The sequence below is a fragment of the Halichoerus grypus genome, chromosome 9 (genome assembly GCF_964656455.1).
Source record: "Halichoerus grypus chromosome 9, mHalGry1.hap1.1, whole genome shotgun sequence".
In the NCBI taxonomy this organism is placed as follows: Eukaryota; Metazoa; Chordata; class Mammalia; order Carnivora; family Phocidae; genus Halichoerus; species Halichoerus grypus.
In genome coordinates, this window is record NC_135720.1 from 73609196 (window position 1) to 73628206 (window position 19011).

At 36.5% G+C, this 19011-nt stretch overlaps 1 protein-coding gene across 1 annotated transcript in view; it reads left to right on the forward strand.

The window, feature by feature from the left end:
* The window catches only part of SNAP91 (synaptosome associated protein 91), a 146871-nt gene that overhangs the window by 115483 nt on the left and 12377 nt on the right, over positions 1-19011 (forward strand). Inside the window, exons 23-26 of the mRNA XM_036101007.2 lie at positions 4320-4454; positions 6105-6254; positions 10171-10201; positions 11113-11224. Coding sequence (XP_035956900.2) covers positions 4320-4454; positions 6105-6254; positions 10171-10201; positions 11113-11224 — 428 coding nt within the window. The remainder of the gene's footprint in view (positions 1-4319; positions 4455-6104; positions 6255-10170; positions 10202-11112; positions 11225-19011) is intronic.

Sequence of the window (19011 nt, forward strand, 5' to 3'; positions counted from 1 at the left end):
ATTTACTTCTAGAACTGTCAAATAATACCAATCCCAGAATTGAACTGTGTATGAAATATCATCTTAGTCATTTTCTGCCCCTTGAGTAAAAATTTCATGTTCTGTTTGGTGTACCCAAAGTGGTGAAACTAGAGAATATTCTAGAAAAGACATCTGTTTTGGCCAATGAGAACAGGCTCAAAGAATAATTCTCTCCAAATCATTGAGATTATTGGTAGGATACAGATATTCTCCATATCTCAAGTGAAGTCTGACTAGAAACTTGAAAGTTTAAGTTTGTGTCAAATAAAAGGAAATATTATTTCATACAGTGAAGAATAAAGCTCTCAAACTCCTCTTCAGATACACCAGCTAAAAACTTAGACGTTTGAAATATATAGATTACTGGATGACAGATGTAAAAATGGATTATTAAGGGAGATTAGATGTATTATGCCTAACTTCTGAGGTTGACATCAAACAGGAAAACCATGTTCTTCAATAATAGACACGATCCTGGGGTGACTGCACCATAGATTTGTACCAGTATAGGAATGTGCCACATCCTATCTTTAATTCCAAAGGCAGGGAATAATATGGGCCCTTTGTAGTTTTGCATTCTCTGTTAACCAAATGACACAGATGACTTTTTAGCAGAGCCACAGAGGTCTTTGAACTGGTTTAAAATATAAAAATGTTCAGTGTGGAGTTAATAACTAATAATATCCACTGAATGGGAAGATCCACAGAGAACCAATTCTTTCATACTCTGGGGTGGAGGGAGCAGTTTGAAACGTGTCGGACAAAAGGGTATTAGTTCTAGAAATATTGACTGTCTCAGATTGATCTTAGTAAATGGAATGTGTTAACAGCTGATTATATTACAGAGTAATTGAGATGACATCATCTTTTACATAATGGAACGAATCTGAGTGTGAAGGTGGTATGTGTGGGAGTGTGTTTATCTACCAGTGGTTTTAAAATTTCACTCTCCTGACCCAAGTGATATGTTATATCAACTGTGACTGTCAGTTTTGATATGTCTGTTAATAGAACTTCCTTAAGTGTGTTGGCTGTTCCCTTTAGGAAGGTAGATTCATAAGACTACCTGTGACAAAAGGCAGTGTATCTGTAGATGGTTGAGCACTTGAAGAGAGATGGCGATTTAGTTATAGTGTAAGACAGTCCAAATATGCCTGTAGGATATCTGGAAGCCTACTGATTTTTACCTTCAATTCCGTAGAACATCTTCCTTAGTATAATTTAGAACCATATAGAAAGAAAGAGTAGTGGTTTGGGTTTTCGTATTACTTACCTCTATTCCAGGCCTCTAAAACTTTTCACTTAACAGGAGGAGTTTCCTTATTAATGTCTATAATTTTCCTATTTAACCTTTCATTCAGAGTATAGCAATAGGTTTTTTTTCTTTAAGACAATCAGTTGGTTATTTTGTATCACTTATAGCACCTACTTCATAAGAACTGAGTATAATGGGAAAAAGTCATCTTTCTAGATCTCTGTCAAGTTTATAAACCTGCAGGAAGAGTACAACTCTGGAGTCATTCCTGGCTATGGAAAAGACGCCATGTAGTATTGTGGTGAAAAACCCAAGCTCTGGAAGATTGCTGTGTGGAATCCTGGCTCTCGTTTGCCATCATTTGACCTTGGACAGATTATTTAACTTCTCTGGCCTCAGCATTTTCATCTGTAAAACTTCACAGAGTTGTGAGGATTAAATGAGCTAATATATGGTTTGGTTTGAACAATATAAACCTGCTGTTTTTGTGGGACCAAAATGGTCAAATATTAGCAATCCATATGGTTCATAAGGTTCAACCTAAAAAAAAAAATTGCTTAGAATTGTGCCCCTGGTGGTACGTGGTGAGCCTCATGCCAGTGTTGGCTTTACCTTCACTTTCTTAGAGAAGTCACTAATTTTTTTTCATTATTCACCTATGGACATGATCTACTTATCTTATGAAACTCAGTAGTACTAAGCAGATGAGCCTTGTGTAAATGTCTGTTTTTCTCTTTCTATCACTAAATCCTGGGTGGATATGTCACCTTCCCTTTGCATCCCTTTTTCCAGTCATGGAAAGATAGGATTGAATCAGATGATCGGAAGGCTTTTTCCAACACTAATATGCTGTGATTCTAGAATAAATTGTCTCTTCTTGGTCAAGTTTTAAGAAACTGAGAGTCAAGAACAGTTGTTTCCACATTCACCTATAACAAAGAGAACTACACCATAGAAAAATTGCCTAAATTAACCACAGCCATATTCCAACTTGAGGTGTGGGATGTTTCCCAAAAGTCAGCTTTAACACAGCCATCAATCTCCCTAAAACCAAGCAATCCCGTCCACAAAAATACTTACTTCTAGCCCATTTTTGCTTCATAATATTAGTTCTTAAAGATCTGGAGAATGTCTTTTTTTCAGTTAGGAAAGTTACATAATGCCTATGTCACTAAAATACTAAAATTACTTCAGGGTAGCCACTGTGAACTTTAAAGACCATCCTCTTTTAGGTAACAGTTTTCCAAATTGCATTTTTTTCATACATATACAAGAAAAGCCTAAACTTGTATCATTATCAGTGTCTGGGAGCAGCATGACTTGAACGTTATTGCCTGCTTTAGAAAACAATAGCCGGAGAATTTCAGTGGAAGTCATTTTCAGACTTATAAATGAGTTCTATAGAATGAAAGTTTAAGGATTTTTTTTTTTTTAAGCCTTCTTTATGTTTTTGCAAGCAGTTTGTGAACAAGAAGATGTGGCTAGATTAGAAAGGAATATTTATACCCAAACTGAATATAGAAAAGACTTCTGGAAGTAACAAATTCTTTGGTAACAGAACATCTTCCACTGTCTTACTGAGAAATTGCTGCCTTCACTGGTTGTGTGTTTTATACAGAAACAGTACAGAGTGAGCTTTGCTTCTGTTTCTATCTGTCGTTTGAGAGAAATTATTTGCTTCCAGCCTTCAAAAGGTAAATAATTTGAAGGCTGGTTACTTTACAATGGAATTTGATTTCTTCCCACCTTTTATATTCAGAAGTATCTTTATTCAGTAAATATTAATTCAGTGTTTTAGGCATTATGCTGAATATTAGTGAAAAACAGGAGAAGACAGTTCCTGACACCAAAAAGCCATCCCTGAAGCAGAGGCTGGGGATGGAAATAAGGACATGTGATGGGAATGGGATGGAGCTGTGTATCAGATGCAGAGGACACAAGAGCAGAGCATGTAACTCACACATATTTGCAGTGGGAGGGGCGGGCATAGCTGTGCCTAATAGCAGTGGGTGACAGTTTCAGTCCAAGAGGCCCTCCTGGAGTGGGCATCTGACTCCCCGTGATGGTGTTAGGGATGCAACCTAGTTTGCAGGCAGGGGAACAGAGACAGAAGAACTTGATTGCTGTACAAAGGAATCTGCATTACATGAATCTGAAAGTTATGGAGAGCCAGTGAAGGACGTTAGAGAAGTAACTTTGCCAACGTTTTCTACTCAGAAAGATCACTCTAGCTGCACGGCAGAGACTAGATTGGAGGAAGTCCAGACTAGGTGCAGGAAGCCCCTCTGGGTGGCTGTTTATAAATCCTGAGAACTGATCTGGGGGAGCCCACATTTAGCAGGAGCAGCAATGGGACTAGAACATGTATGAAAGTTATTAAGGAGGATTTGGTGGCAAAGTGCATGCATATTTTTCTGATTTGTATTTTATTATTATACTGAGCCAATGTGTACAACTAAGCATTTTCTAGCTACCCAGTATTGTGCTTTGAAGAAACAAAATTTTGATATAATGAAATTATCTCAATTTTAACCCTAGTGAGACTTTTTTAGCTTTAGGTAGCTAGGTCCATTGTAATAATAGACTTGGTTGCCACAGGTTCTCTTAACAAGAGTATATATTCTTAAGTGCTATCTTGTTTCTAACGAACTTCGATCTCATTAATACATGACAAAACTGGCCGTTCCCGGAGGGGAGGTGGGGGGGGGGGAATAGGTGATGGGGATTAAAGAGTAATTTATCATGATGAGCACTGAGTCACGTATCGAGTTGTTGATTCACTGTACCGTACACCTGAAACACTAGTGTAACACTGAATGTTGTACTTGATTTTGAAAACTAAATGAAAATCTTTTAAAAATACATGACAGATACCAAGGCACATAAAAAACTTTTAAAAAACTAACTTCCCAGTTTTACTGACTTCTCATCTATCTACATGCACTCAATCCCTCCTCAGTCCTATAATTCGTCCTGTTTTCCTGGCCTTTACCTACCTTTAGTTGTTTCTGCTTATATTTTTCTGGAACTGTGTTTTTCCCAGGATTTGGGGGTTCTTTTATGGCCCCATCTCCATCACCAGTGACTCCAGCTCAGAATAACCTGCTACAGCCCAACTTTGAGGCAGCTTTTGGAACAACACCTTCAACTTCTAGCAGCAGCTCCTTTGATCCGTCAGGTGAGGCAGTGATTTTTCAAATGTTCTTTTCATTTTTTCTGATTGTGCAATAGCCCACCTAAGGTTAGTATGATATCAGGAATCTTACAAGCAGATACTGAGTGGTGACCTGGTTTTAAAACTTTAATAAGTCTCTTATTCTGCATTTTAAGTAAATATTTTCGGTACATTTTGGAAGATTTAAGGATAACCTGTAATCCTTTTCTGTGTTTCTGTTTTAATTTTTAGCAGAAATCTAACACCACACACACCATCTGTTTGCATGAGCTTCCATGCACGTGGTTTAGAGGTGGTTAAGGGAAAACAAACACTTTACACAGTATCTGGATGTGTGGACACTCCCACTGCTATTGCTTACACCCTCTGAAGCTTGCATGGCCCTCGGTTTTATGAAGTTGGGACACAAGTAGTATTCTTTGCCTGCCTTTAATCTTTCATCCTGCTGTCATTTTGTTTGTATTCTCTTCCATTCTACTCTTCCCATGCTGGGTCCTTACTACAAATTTTCAATTGGTGAGTTTTTGGCAATTAAATGTGTTTCAGAAAACACCCTAAATATATCCCCTGCCTGACAATTTGGTTGCTTCTATTGCCAGTGCTGTCTTTTTCCAACTTAGAATTATTGTACAGTAGTGTTGATGATAAATGTTCGAAGTTTTTTAATGAAAATTAACGACAAAATTTTTGACATGGATAAGATATTAACATCAATTTATGCAAATCCTCTGAGTCTGTATTTTGAATGGTCTTTCTGTATTCTAGGAACTAAGCAAGTTGGTAATTGGTTATATAGTGATCAGGAGCCATCAATAACAGCATGATTCCCAGTAGTTAAAATAGTTTTCCCTTTAAACATTCCTTTAAAGTTAGAACCAAAATTGACTGCTTATAATGAGGGGGGGTCAAAATTTTTACTTCTAAAATATGGTCAACTGTTTTTCAGATACTTACTACTACATGCTGCCCAGTAGATCAGGTTTTATTCCAACACCGACTTCATAGGAAACCAGGAGATCCAGCCTTCTTTTCTCATTTAAGAATTGTTTTAAAGATAAGCATTGTAGAGAAAAAAAGATAAGCATTGTAGGATTTGAGAGTAAATTATTTAGGCTTTGCTGTAAATTACTACCATTTTCAATAAAAAGCATTTCAGCGATTGTTTTTGATAAGCGTATCAGTGGCTACCACTTACTGACTGCCTGCATAGAGCAGGCATTGTAATAAAGACATATATATTATCTAATTTAATCTTCACAGCAAAACCATGTGGTAGTAGTACCCTCCCCATTTACAGATAGAAAACTAAAGCTCAGGTGGTAACTTTCTCAAAGTCACACAGCTAGTGAGGCATGCAACTAAATTTGAGCCTAATTCCAACCTCAAAATCTGTGCTCTTTCCTGTACATTACACAGATTTTTTTTCCATCTTTGTTTATGTGTACTAGTATTTCTGTACTTTATGAGTAGACATATGTAGAAATGTTCTTCTTGGTGTTATAGTCATAAAAAGTATGGATTACATGCCCTCTTTTGTAAGATTGTATATTCACTTGTTTTATCGTTTTTCAGAAGATAATTTCCCTTTAATTTTGCATATGGCCTTTTTTTTCCCCCCCTAAGCATTCTGAACCTGGTCTATTTGATTTCCAGTGTTTGATGGTCTAGGTGATCTACTGATGCCAACCATGGCACCAGCCGGGCAGCCTGCACCCATTTCAATGGTACCCCCCAGTCCAGCTATGGCAGCAAGCAAAGCCCTTGGGAGTGACCTTGACTCATCTCTTGCCAGCTTAGTAGGCAGTGAGTAATACAGTTTTTGTTTTGATTTGTTTTTTACTGCATCATATGCAAATTTTTTTCTCTATCTCTTTATATGTATTTTTTTCTGGATTCACTTGTGGGTGAGTATATCAAGGAGTGGACAGAAATTCTTAGTGCTTCACCCAGTACAGTTCCTTGGAAGATGAACAGTGTGCCATTGTCTCACAAGCTGTCCCCGTGCCATTTTTAATCTAAATTACTACAGGTATAATTAGCATATGAAAGTGTGAAACCAAGTGCATTATGTATAGTAAGTACTTAATTTTTCATTTCACTTGGAAATAAGAACATAGAGTAACTTCAATATTGACAATTGAGCATCCATGTGAATTTTTTTTTTAAAGATTTTATTTATTTATTTGACAGAGAGAGACAGAGAGGGAACACAAGTGGGGGGAGTGGGAGAGGGAGAAGCAGGCTTCCTGCTGAGCAGGGAGCCTGATGCGGGGCTTGATCCCAGGAAGGCAGATGCTTAACCGACTGAGCCACCCAGGTGCCCCCATCCATGTGAATTTAAATTACTCACTGAACAAATATTTATTGAGTACCAAGCACTCTTCCAGGTTCTAAAGATAAATCAGCAAACAGAATAGGTATAAATTTCTGTTCTTAGGGTACTCAGCAAGGGGAGAGACAAACAAACATTTTCAAATAAATTCTATAGTATGTTAGGTCATATAAGCACTATGGAGAAGAAACAGACCAGGCAAGGAGGAATTGGAAATGCTGCAGAATGGGAGTTAGAGTAGGTCTCACTGAGAAGGTACAGTTTGAGCAAAGATTTGGAGATAAAAGGATGAGCCACATGGATATCTGAAGGAGAATATTTGCAGGCAAAGGAGACAGCCAGTGCAAAGGCATTGGGGCAGAAAACTGCCTGGTATGTTCAAGGAACAACAAGGAGACCAGAGGCTGGAGATGGACAAGTGAAGGAGAGAGTCCTAGGAGATGAGGGCAGCTGGTATAAAGATTGACCTTTTCTTTTAACTCTGAATTTGATTCTTCATTAAGGTGAATGGGTTCACCACTGCAGATACCTTTCACTTTTCTCAAGGCTTTAGAGGGTCCTTGATACAGACTTTTTTTCCTATGAATTATCCAATGGACATACTTTTGCTTCCCATTCATTGTTCCTGGTCTGGGCATCCATGAAAATGCTTTGATGACACCCATGGAGAGGTTATTTGAGTATTTGTTCCTACTCTAAAATTTCATCTCACTGAAGGATGGTTGCCAGTGGTAACTGCTTTTGCTGGCACTCTAATGTGTCATTCCAGATTCTCCTTCAGAAATAAAGGATTTATACCTCTTAACTGCTGAGAGTGCAGTTTTTATTGCAAATGGTAGCAAGAGAGAATATTTTTGAGTAATTAAATTGCTATGTGTCCTGATTATAGTAATGATTACATGAATTCATGTATTTGTCAAAATTTATAGAAATGTAACAACTCACCTCCCCCCAAGAAAACACTGATTTTCACTATAGGTAAACATTTTTTTAATTAAAGTATCTTCTGGGGCACCTGGGTGGCTCAGTCAGTTAAGTGTCTGACTGTTGATTTCAGTTCAGGTCATGATCTCAGGGTTGTGGGATCAAGCCTCGCGTCACTTAGGATTCTCTGTCTCCCTCTCTCTCCCCTCCCCTCCCTCTTGTGCTCTCTCTCTCTCTAAGATGATAATAATAATAATAATAATAATAATAAAATAATTAAAATATCTTCCAAAACTGAAAAAAATTATCTACATACTCCCTACCAATATTCTAGTTTGCTTTTTTACAGAAATTGACAAGCTGAACCTAAAATTCATATGGAAATACAAGGATGTCAGAAGAGCCAAACACTCTAAATAAAAAAGCATAACCTTGGAAGACTCACACTTAATGATTTTAAAACTTACTACAAAGCTATAGTCATTAAGTGGTACTGCTGCATAGGATAGACATATACCCCAATGGAATAGAATGACAGTCTAGAAATAAACTTATACATCTGTGCTCAGTTGATTATCAACAAAGGTGCCACGACAGTTCAATGGGAAAAGAGTTGTCTTTTCGACAAATGGTGCTGGGTCAGCTGGACATCCACATGCAAAAGGATAGAGTTAGATATCTTGCCTACTCTAAAATAATTAATTCACAGTGGATGAGAACTAAATGTAGGAGCCAAAACTATAAAACTCTAAGAAGAAAATGTATTAGTAAATAAATCTTCATGACCTTGGATTGGGTAATGTTCTTGCTATGACACCAAAAGCACAAGCAACAATAGATAAAAATAGATAAATAGAACTACGTTAAAATTTAAAACTTCTGTGCTACAAATGACACTATCCAGAAAGTGAAAAATAACCCACAGAATGGGAGAAGGTATTTGTAGAACATATATCTGATAAGGAATTTATACCCAGAATGAAGAACTCTTACAACTCAATAATGAAAAGACAAATAACCTAATTTTAAAATGGTCAAATGATTTAGATAGACATTTCTCCAAAGAATATAGACATGTGGCCAATATGCACATGAAAAGAGGCTCTACACCAGTCATCTGGGAAATGCATATCAAAACTGCATGAGTATCACTTCTCACCCATGAGGATGGCTATAATTAGAAAGACAATAACTAGTGTTGATGAGAATGTGGAGAAATTGAAACTCTCTAACATGGCTGGTGAAAATGTAACTGTGGAAAGCAATTTGGCAGTTTCTCCAAATGTGAAACAGACTTACCAGTAGGCAGAGAGTGCATCACATGAGTAGCCTAGAAAGCTCTTCCACCACACCTCTGCTCAACTTTGCTCAAATCTCACCTTCTCCATGAGGCCTTCCCTGAGCACCCCGTTTAATGCTGCCTGCCCCTCACCCTCACCCTACCTGACCAGATCCCTCATACCCTGCCCTTCCTTTGCTTTTTCCCATGGGCTTTCCTATCACCTTTTAGGGGCCTATGTAATTTATTATTTTATTGTTTTATCATCTATCTCACCCTATTAGAAAGCAAATTTCTCCAGGGTTGGGATCTTCATTTTCTTCACTAATATATCCCAAGTGCTTAGAACAGTGCCTGGCATCTGTAGAGGCTCAATAAATATTTGCTGAAGTAATACATGAACTGAGATTAGAGTAGAATGAATAAGCCACTTCCGGGGTCCCCAAGACCACCTTCACTCAGAGATTCGCTAGGACTCACAGGACTCAGCACATGGCTGTACTCACAGCTAAGATTTATTATAGCAGCATAGTAAGGACACACAGCTGGATCATCAGGGAAAAAGACACAGCAGAGCTTGGATGAATCCACATACCGACTTCCTTATGCTCTCCCCTTCCCATGAGGGGAAAAGCATAAGAAAATGCAGCAACAGGCGTGATGTTCCTGCCCGTGGAAGCCCTGTAGAGATTCCATACCCAGGGGTTCTGTTGGATGCTGATCATGTAGCTCCTCCGTGCCTAACGTCCCAAAGTCTCAGTCTCACAGAAGGAAGCAGGTGTTCAGCACGAACCACACTGTACAAACAGTTTAGACACAGTAAGCCACCCTTATCGTTAGGAAAAGCATTCTCTCGGGATAGAGAACAGTTTACTAAGCTAGGTTCCCAGATGCCAGGCACATAGGCCTTTCTAAGAGGATAGTCTCGAGCCTGCTATGTTTACTCTTTTCTAGACACCAGTTGACATTAAATTGTGATCCTTAAGTATAACGTGAAGTAAAAGAAAATGTTAGATTTCTGAACATGTTTCCTAACATAGTTTCCCCTTTGTAAAATTGAATACAGTCATTCTTAGGCAAAATATGGACTTTTTCTAGACCTCTGACTCTTTGATCTTTTAAATGTCATGTCATTTAAGCTGAGTATAGAGGTTTAAATTCTGTTTTCTTTTATCCTTTTATAGATCTTGGAATTTCTGGTACCACATCCAAAAAGTAAGTGTTTTTGAAGTTATCTGGTTTTCTTGTGACAATGTATTTATATTTATTTGAGACTATTAAACTCATTGGAGCAATAACTCACTCTCAGGCTAGGTAATTTCAAAATTCGTTTTTATTACATTCTGGATTTTTGTTTTTGTTGTTATTCTACTAGAACTTCCAAACTGTTGACTCTGCAATGAAAAAGGACAATCTATTTCAGTCTCCAAGATTACCACTAAGTTAGGCTAGAAATACTTGGGAATTATGGTTTGAGTGCTTTAATAGCTTTAAATTCTAGAAGCTTTAAATTCTAGAATCATTACACTATTCCTAGCTAATATTGGTTTTAAAAAGTCTCTCATGAAGGATCAATTTTAAGGAGGATAGTAAGAATAATAAACAATGTGCCTTTTCTTTAGATGCACTTTTCAACATTTCTAAAATTGGGATGCATTTTACAATAGATGTATCTTACAATTCACTGTAAGGCAGGTTATAGTCATGATGTAGTTGTGTGAAACCTTCTGATGAGCCCTCTCAGATCTAGAAGTGCCATCGTGTATGAAACAAAATATAGGTATTTGACAGAATACAGGTAAACAGTTTTTATAATATACTTATTTGGAATTTTTTATAACCAGTGAGGAATGCAGTTGAATTTTGTGACACATTCTTCTATTGGAAGTGATAGGAAATTCCTGTTACCACTGAGATCCAAACTCTAAATGATTTTTTTTTATCAAATGCTTTTATGCTTTCTTAGGTATAATATGATAAGACTCCTTTATAATTTTTAACCTTTCTCTCAATAACTCAAACAGACTGCTTCTAACCCCAAGTTAAAGTATCTAATGAGCCACACACACTCTTTTCTGATTAGTGTCTTTTAATACTTTTGTGTGTTTTTGCCTGCTTGATTTTAGGGGAGATCTTCAGTGGAATGCGGGAGAGAAAAAGTTGACTGGTGGAGCCAACTGGCAGCCAAAAGTAGCCCCCGCCACCTGGTCAGCAGGCGTCCCACCAAGTGCACCTTTGGTACGTAGCCACAGGAGGCCAGGGCGATGCCGACAGTTTGCCACTTTCCTAGTGTATAGAACCGAGTGCACTTTGTGTAATTTTGCTACTGATATTTTATTTTTTCACCCACATGGAAGGAACCTAAGCCAGAAGCAATATTTACCAAAATGCAACTTGCAATGACTTTCTATTTAATAAAGATTGTGACCTATTTTTTATTTTCATTATTTCAAAATAGTATTTAAGCTTCTTTAGCTATCAGTTCTATATTTACACAATTATGGAAACAACTTTTCAAAAGTCTTGAACATCGTTGATCATTATATATATTTTTATCTCCTTTCTCGCCCAAGTTACCTGATTGTCTTAATAAGTAAGGAAAAATGGTTTTTTCTTACCAGAAAGATGGGGCAGTTTTCTATCGTGTAAGTGGACTTTCATTTTAAAACCCTATTAATTCTGCTCACCATTTTTTTAAATTGAAACTACCAACACCATCTTTTCTATAAAATTTAAATAGATTTCATTTTTGTGTATTAAATCTCGATTAATACCATTGTTCACTCTGGAAAGAGCATCTCACTGGAATTTATTATTTTGTGAGATTTGAAACCACAAAAAAGACATTTCCAGGGTAGGAAAATTTACTGTTTTCCTGTGTATGCCCCATTTTTAGCAAAAACAATACTAGTCACTGTTTCCCAAGCTTATTTGTAATTTCACCTTGGCTTGCTCCCTGCACCTAACTCACACTCTTCTCTAAGGCTTTCTTGATGCCCTCTCTCCTTGTTGCCTGAATTAATTCCTAACCTCACCCACCAACCCCAGCCAAACACATGGAAGTGAATTAATATAAATTAGAATATAAACACTTTAGATGCCATTAAAAGTAATCATGCTCCATAAATTAATTTAAATACTTGAATTTTAGAATTTAAAATGTTTTCTTTTAAATAACTTGATAAATAGTAATGTTTTATATATAAACAATTTTATTACAGCTTAATAAATAAAAATAAGTTTAAACCAATCGGAAAAAGACCTTTTAAACTAAAATTTACCACTAAACAATACTAATAGTATTAATCGAATTACAATTTATACCGTAGTTTCTATAAGAATTGAGTTCTCAAAACCTCTAGTCTCCTTACCCAACCCCATGGTTGTTAGTTAAAATGAGGGAAATTTAAGGACTAATATTCTCTGCCTTTGGTGAGCTCAGAGTCTGAAAGATCTTAATTTTAAGATGTAATTTCTAACAAATAACAATGAGAATATTGCCTATTGTATCTAGGTATTTATCTCTTTAAATATTTCTTTGGATTATCTTAAAACAGTGTTTAAGAGGACCATACTTAGCTTTAAAATAAGGATTTCCATTTTAATTTTACAAAGGATACTTAGTAAAAAACTATATATCTCTTAAACTGACCTATGCCCAGGACAACCATATAATTTATTGTCCAAACCAGGGCTCATTTTGAGGGTGAAAGGAGCATAATTATTACCCTGGACCTCAAGCGTTTACCTGTAGCTGGTGGCCCAGATAGATGCTGAGACCATAAGCAGATAGTTCTCTGTCTTAGGGGGCTGCACTCCGTTCTCAGAAACAGAAACATTTGAGAGTTACTATCTTGTTGGGGATAGAGGGAAAGAGATTCAATAAATGTAAATAGAATCCCTAAAGAAAGAAAGGGCTTCTTTAGAACTGATCTTATAAATCTCTGAATACCACATATTGACATCAAATCTCACAATTTATATTATCATTACCAAATTAAAGGAACTCATTTTCCTATTCTCTTCTATGCAAAATTAGAGAGGTGCCATGTGTTCTGAGAAGTTTATACTTTAGTGGTGTTGCCCTTATCAGCAGGATAAATCTTTTAATTGCTTTTTAACAGGTTGATTTCAGAACAGTCATGGTGATAGGTGCTAACAAAATCTAAGGTAGACTGGAGGAAAGGGTGGTGAGAATATGGGTACTTGGCAGATCAACTGTAGGCTTAAAACAAAAAGTGGTTGAGAGCCTGAAGTGAAGGTGGAAAGGAAGACAAAAAAGAAAATTTCAGGTAGAATCCACACTACTGGTGATCATTGTGAATGAAGCCAGAAGACAGTGGTTGTCCACGTTTCTTTATGGGGCAGTTCACTAAGCAATAAGGCCATTTAACCAGGAAGCAGACAAAGGAGAACTACTTTAAAAATAGTATTCAGGGACCCCTGGGTGGCTTAGTTCATTAAGCATACAACTCTTGATTTTGGCTCACATCATGATCTCAGGATCATAAGATGGAGCCCCACATTGGCCTCTGCTCTGGGTGTGGAGCCTGCTTAAGATTCCCTCCTTCTCCCTCTGCCCCTCCTCTCTCTCTCTCTCTCTCTCTCTCTCTCAAAAAAAAAAAAAAAAATAGTATTAAGTTGGAGAGCTTACCTTGGTCAACACATTTCCTGAGATCAAGACTGTAACCATACAGGTTGGGAATTTATCAGATACTTAACAGCTGTTTTGCTTCTTCAGGACAACAAGGCCGCTAATTATCTATTTGGCAGGCACAATCACCGAGAATGAGAGTAATATTCTCATTGTTTTTAAAACTCCAAAACTCCTTATTTTTATTTATGAAGCAGAAGACTTTAAGTTGTTTGTAATTAAACTCCAGAGAGGAACAGACATTATGCTTTAGCATAAAATATCCACAACAGCTGTGGAAAGAAACTAGAACAACAGAAATAATTTATCAGGAGGGCAGAGTTAACGTGTAGTTCTGTTTCTTTTGTTTATTTTCCTTGACATTTTAGGCAACAATATAAAGGTGGTCAAATGCAGAGTTATTTTATCTTTTTTAAGATAAAGTCTTAGATGCAGTCTATGTAAATTCACTGCCCTTTATCCCATTTACTGCAAAGCTCTTCTTTAACAAAGCTCAGGCTTTGCTTTTACTTCAGAAATTATTCTGGCTTAATTATGTAAGAAGGCCTCTGGCTTCTCCCTCCAGCCAGTTCTTTCATAAAAACTCTCTTCCACTTTCCTATTCCTTAAAATATGTTTGAGTCTCCTTTTCTAAGAATATTCAAGGAAAAGAAGAGAAATGACTGACATAAGACTTATGCCTCAGAAGCAGCAAAGCAGTGTTTCCATATTTCCTGGTAATCTGTAGACCTCTCCTTTCAAATAGGAGATGAAAGGGCAGATGTGAGGATGAGCATCCTCCTGCTGCCTTTTAAAGTTTGTCCTGATCGACAAGAGCTAAGGTTACTCTTCCCAGTTTCTTTCAAATTTCCTTCAGTTGCTGCTTGGAGGTGCAGCTATAGAATTTGTCAGAGCACAGAACTCAAGTTAGATCTAAAAATTGTTAACAGGACTTGAACACTTGAAATATGTCTGCTGGCAGGGCTCAGTCGTCATGGCCATCAAGGACCCTGTGTTTCCACGGCTACTTCTTCCTGTTTTCCAATGCACAACAGACCTCTTAAGTTTTCATCAGACAAACTGGGAAGATACTTGAAATTCAGAAATATATGCATTTGGCAAGAGACCAAAGAATCCACAATTCTTTCCCTAAAAACAACATTTTCATATGCCTACAGAAGAAACATTCAGTTGAACATTGAAAAAGAAAACAAAAAAAAATTAGGATAAATAATAATTGGGGGGTAAATTATTAAGAGTTAATCTATTTGGGCAAAATGGCAAACTTAGACTATCTTTAAATTATTTGACCCATTTATTTGCTCAGGAATTTCTACAAGTTCATTTCATTTTGATAACTAATAAAAACCTTTTTTCTTTCATATCCTGAAGTTCTAATGATAACAATTCTGGTAAATAATACAGTTATCACTGTATGATACAATCCTGGTAAATGATAGGATTCTGGGTCTGGTGAATAGTCTACCACCTAACCTATTGAAATGATGAGTAAAGAGTGAATCTGAAAATATAAGACCTGTAGCACAGGGGAGGAAAAATAACTTGCCCTCTAACTTTCTGAATTCTTGGTTGAGACTCCTATAATGAAAGACAGGTTAGCAAAAGAAAAACAGTTTAACAACATGTATACCATATATATATATATGTATGTATGTATAGGGGAGCTACCCAGGGAAAATTGAGTAACTCCACAAGGTAGCCTAAGCCACTGACTTCAACACCATCTGCAGCTGAAGACAAAAGCAAACAAGCTGTTCAGTGGCCAGGCTGGGGGAAATTACCAGGAAAAGCAGGGTAATCGAAAAGTAAGATTTGTTTTGTAGATTTCAGGCAGTGTCTTCTCCATTGATAAGATCCTCTTGTGATTTAGTCAACCTTCTCTTCCTGCTGCAGTGGGAGAGACCCTTCCAAACGGAAATTTCCAGAGATTTCCTTTGTAATGTAAACGTCCCTTACAAAAGTTTAACTTCTACTCTGTCTTCAGAACTCCTCCTGCATCTGCTGTTTCTCAAAATAATATTATGCCAAAGAGGCGTACTTAGGGATGGCATATTCTGCTACCCTTCAATATGTTCTCTTTTTTTTATTTTTTGAGATAAAATTTACATAAACACTAAATTCGCCATCTTCACAATTTTAAAGTGTACAGTTTAGTGATTTTCAGTATATCTGCAATGTTGTAAAACCATCACTATTATCTAATTCCAGAGTATCTCCATCACCCCCAAAAGAAACACAGTCCCTTTTCAGTTTCCTCCTCTCCCTATCCCCTGGCACCGAATAATTTACTCTGTTCCTATAGATTTGTCTATTCTGGGTATTCAATATCAACAGACTCCTATAATATGGAGGGTTTTGTGCCTGGCTTCTTTCACTTAGCACAGCGTTTTCAAGGTTATCCATGTTGTAGCATGTATCAGTACTTCATTCCTTTTTATGGCTGAGTAATCCATGGTTTGGATATACCACATTCATCAACTGATGGGCATTTGTGTTGTTTCCACTTTTTGGCTATTATGAAGAATACTTCTATTATTTGTATAGAAGTTTGTATGTGAATATATGTCCTCAGTTGTCTTGGGCATATACCTAGGAATGGAATTGCTGGCTCATGAGTAACCCTCTGTTGAGCTTTTTGAGGAACTGCCAAACCTTCCCACAGCAGCCAATTCATTTTACGTTCCCACCAGCAATATGTAAGGTATCATTTGTGGTTGTGATATGCATTTCCCTAATGACAAATGATGTTGAGCATTTTTTCATGTGCTTCTTGGCCATTAGTATTTTTTTTTTTTTTGAGAAATGTCTTCACATCCTTTGCCCATTTTATGTTTGGGTTGTCTTTTTACTGTTGAGTTCTAAGAGATCTTTATGTACTCTGGATACTAGATACTTATTAAATATATGATTTGCAAATATTTTCTCGTATTCTATGAGTTGTCTTTTTATTTTCTTGATAGTGTCATTTGATAAATTTGATAAACTTTGATAAACTCCAGCTTATCTATTTCTGTTTTTGTTGCTTGGTGCTCTTGGTGTCATATTTAAGAAACCATTGCCTAATCCAAGGTCTTGAAGATTTACACTTATGTTTCCTTCCAAGAGTTGTATAGTTTTATCTCTTACATTAGCTCTTTCACTATTTTAGACTCATTTTCATATGTGGTGTGACATAGGGGTCCAAATTCATTATTTTGCATGTGGAAATCCAGTTTTCCCAAAACCATTTATTTAAAAAACTGTTCTTCACTTATTGGTCTTGGCATCCTTGTCAAAAATCAATTGACCATAGGTGTATGAATTTATTTCCAGACTCTTTATTCTGTTGTACTGATTTATATGTCTGTCCTTATGCCAGACGTGTTTCGATGTAGCTTTGTAGTAAATTTTGAATCCAGGAAGTGTAAGTCCTCCAAATTTGTTCTTCTTTTTCAAGATTGTTTTGGCTATTCTGGATCTCTTGCATTTCCATATAAACTTTAGGCTCCAGTTGTCCATTTTTCCAAAAGAAGTTGAAATTTTAATAGGGATTGTACTAAATCTAAGCAATTAGGAAATATTGCCATCTTAATATTAAGTTTTCTAATCCTTGGACACAGGATGTCTATTTATCTAAGTTTTGGATGTCAACAGTGCTTTAACAAATTGTTTAACAATATCTCAACAAGTCTTGTCCTTTTTTTTTTTAAGTTTATTTTTTTTTTTAGTAATCTCTATACTCAACATGAGGCTTGAACCCACAACTCTGACATCCCTCTTCCAACTAAGCCAGCCATGTGCCCCAAGTCTTGTATTTCTTTTCTTAATTTTATTTCTAAGTACTTTATTTTTAGTGCTACTGTAAATGAATCATAATTGTATTTTTTGATTGTTCATTGATAGCAAACACTACACTGGGTTTTGTATATTGATGTTATATCATGCAACTTTGCTGAACTTGTTTATTAGTTCTGATGGTTTCTTTTGTATATAAATTCCTAAGGATTTTCTATATATAAGGTGATGTCATCTACAAATAGAGATTGTTTAATTTCTTTTCTTCTTTCTGGATGCTGTTTCTTTCTTTCTTACCTGATTGCCACAACTAGAACTTCCATTACATCTTTGTCTTGTTCTTAAGGAGAAAGCTTTTAGTCATTCACCGTTAAGTACGATGATAACCATGCATTCTTTGCAGATGCCTTTTTTCAGGCTGAAGAATTCCCTTATAATCTTAGTGTGTTGAGTGGTGTTTGTTTGTTTTGTCATGAAAGGGTGTTGGATTTTGTCAAATGCTTTTTCTGCATCTAGTAACATGATTATGTGGGGTTTTTTCTTTTATTCTGTTAATATGATGTATTACATTGATTGAGCAAACTTTACATTTCTGGGATAAATCTCACTTGGTCATGGTATATAATTCTTTTAATATGCTGCTGGATTTGGTATGCTAGTATTTTGTCAAGAATTTTTGCTTCAGGGTTCATAAAGGATATTGGTCTGTAGTCTTCTTCTAATGTCCTTGTCTGGCTTTGGTATCAGGGCAATACTGGCATCAGAGAATAATTAGAAAGTGTTCTCCCACTTTCTTTTTTTCTTTTTTGTATGCTTGAGGAGGATTGATATTAATTCTTCATTATACACTTAATAGGATTCACCAGTGAAGCCATCAGGTTCTGGGCTTTTCTGTGGTGGAAGTTTTTTATTGTTGACTATATTGCCTATGCTGTACTTTTTTTATAACTAGAAGTTTGTACCTCCTGACCCCCTTCATCTATTTTGCTCATCCCTGCCCACCTCCTCTCTGGCAACTACCAGTTATTCATACGTAAGAATCTGTGTTTTTGTTTGTTCATTTGGTTTGGTTTTTAGATTTCATATTTAAGTGAAATCATGTGGTATTTGTCTTTCTCTGATTTATTTCACTTAGCAGATACCCTTTAGGTCTATCCGTGTTGTCACAGATGGCAAGATCTTTCTTTTTTATGGATGTGTAATATTCCATTTCATATGTATTCCACATCTTCTTTATTTATTTATCCATTCATCTCTTGGTGGATGCTTAGGTTGTTTCCATATCTTGGCTATTGTAAATAATACTGTAATAAACATAGGGGTACATGGATCTTTTTGAATTCGTGTTTTCATTTTCTTTGGGTAAATAGTAGTGGAATCACTGGATCATATGATATTTCTACGTTTAATTTTCTGAGGAACCTACATACTGTTTTCCACAGTGACTGCACCCATTTACATTCCCACCAACAGCACATGAGGGTTCCCCTTTCTCCACATCCTTGCCAACACTAGTTATCTCTTGTCTTTTTGATATTAGCCATTCTGACAGGTGTGAGGTGAGATCTCATTACGGTTTTAATTTGCCTTTTCCTGA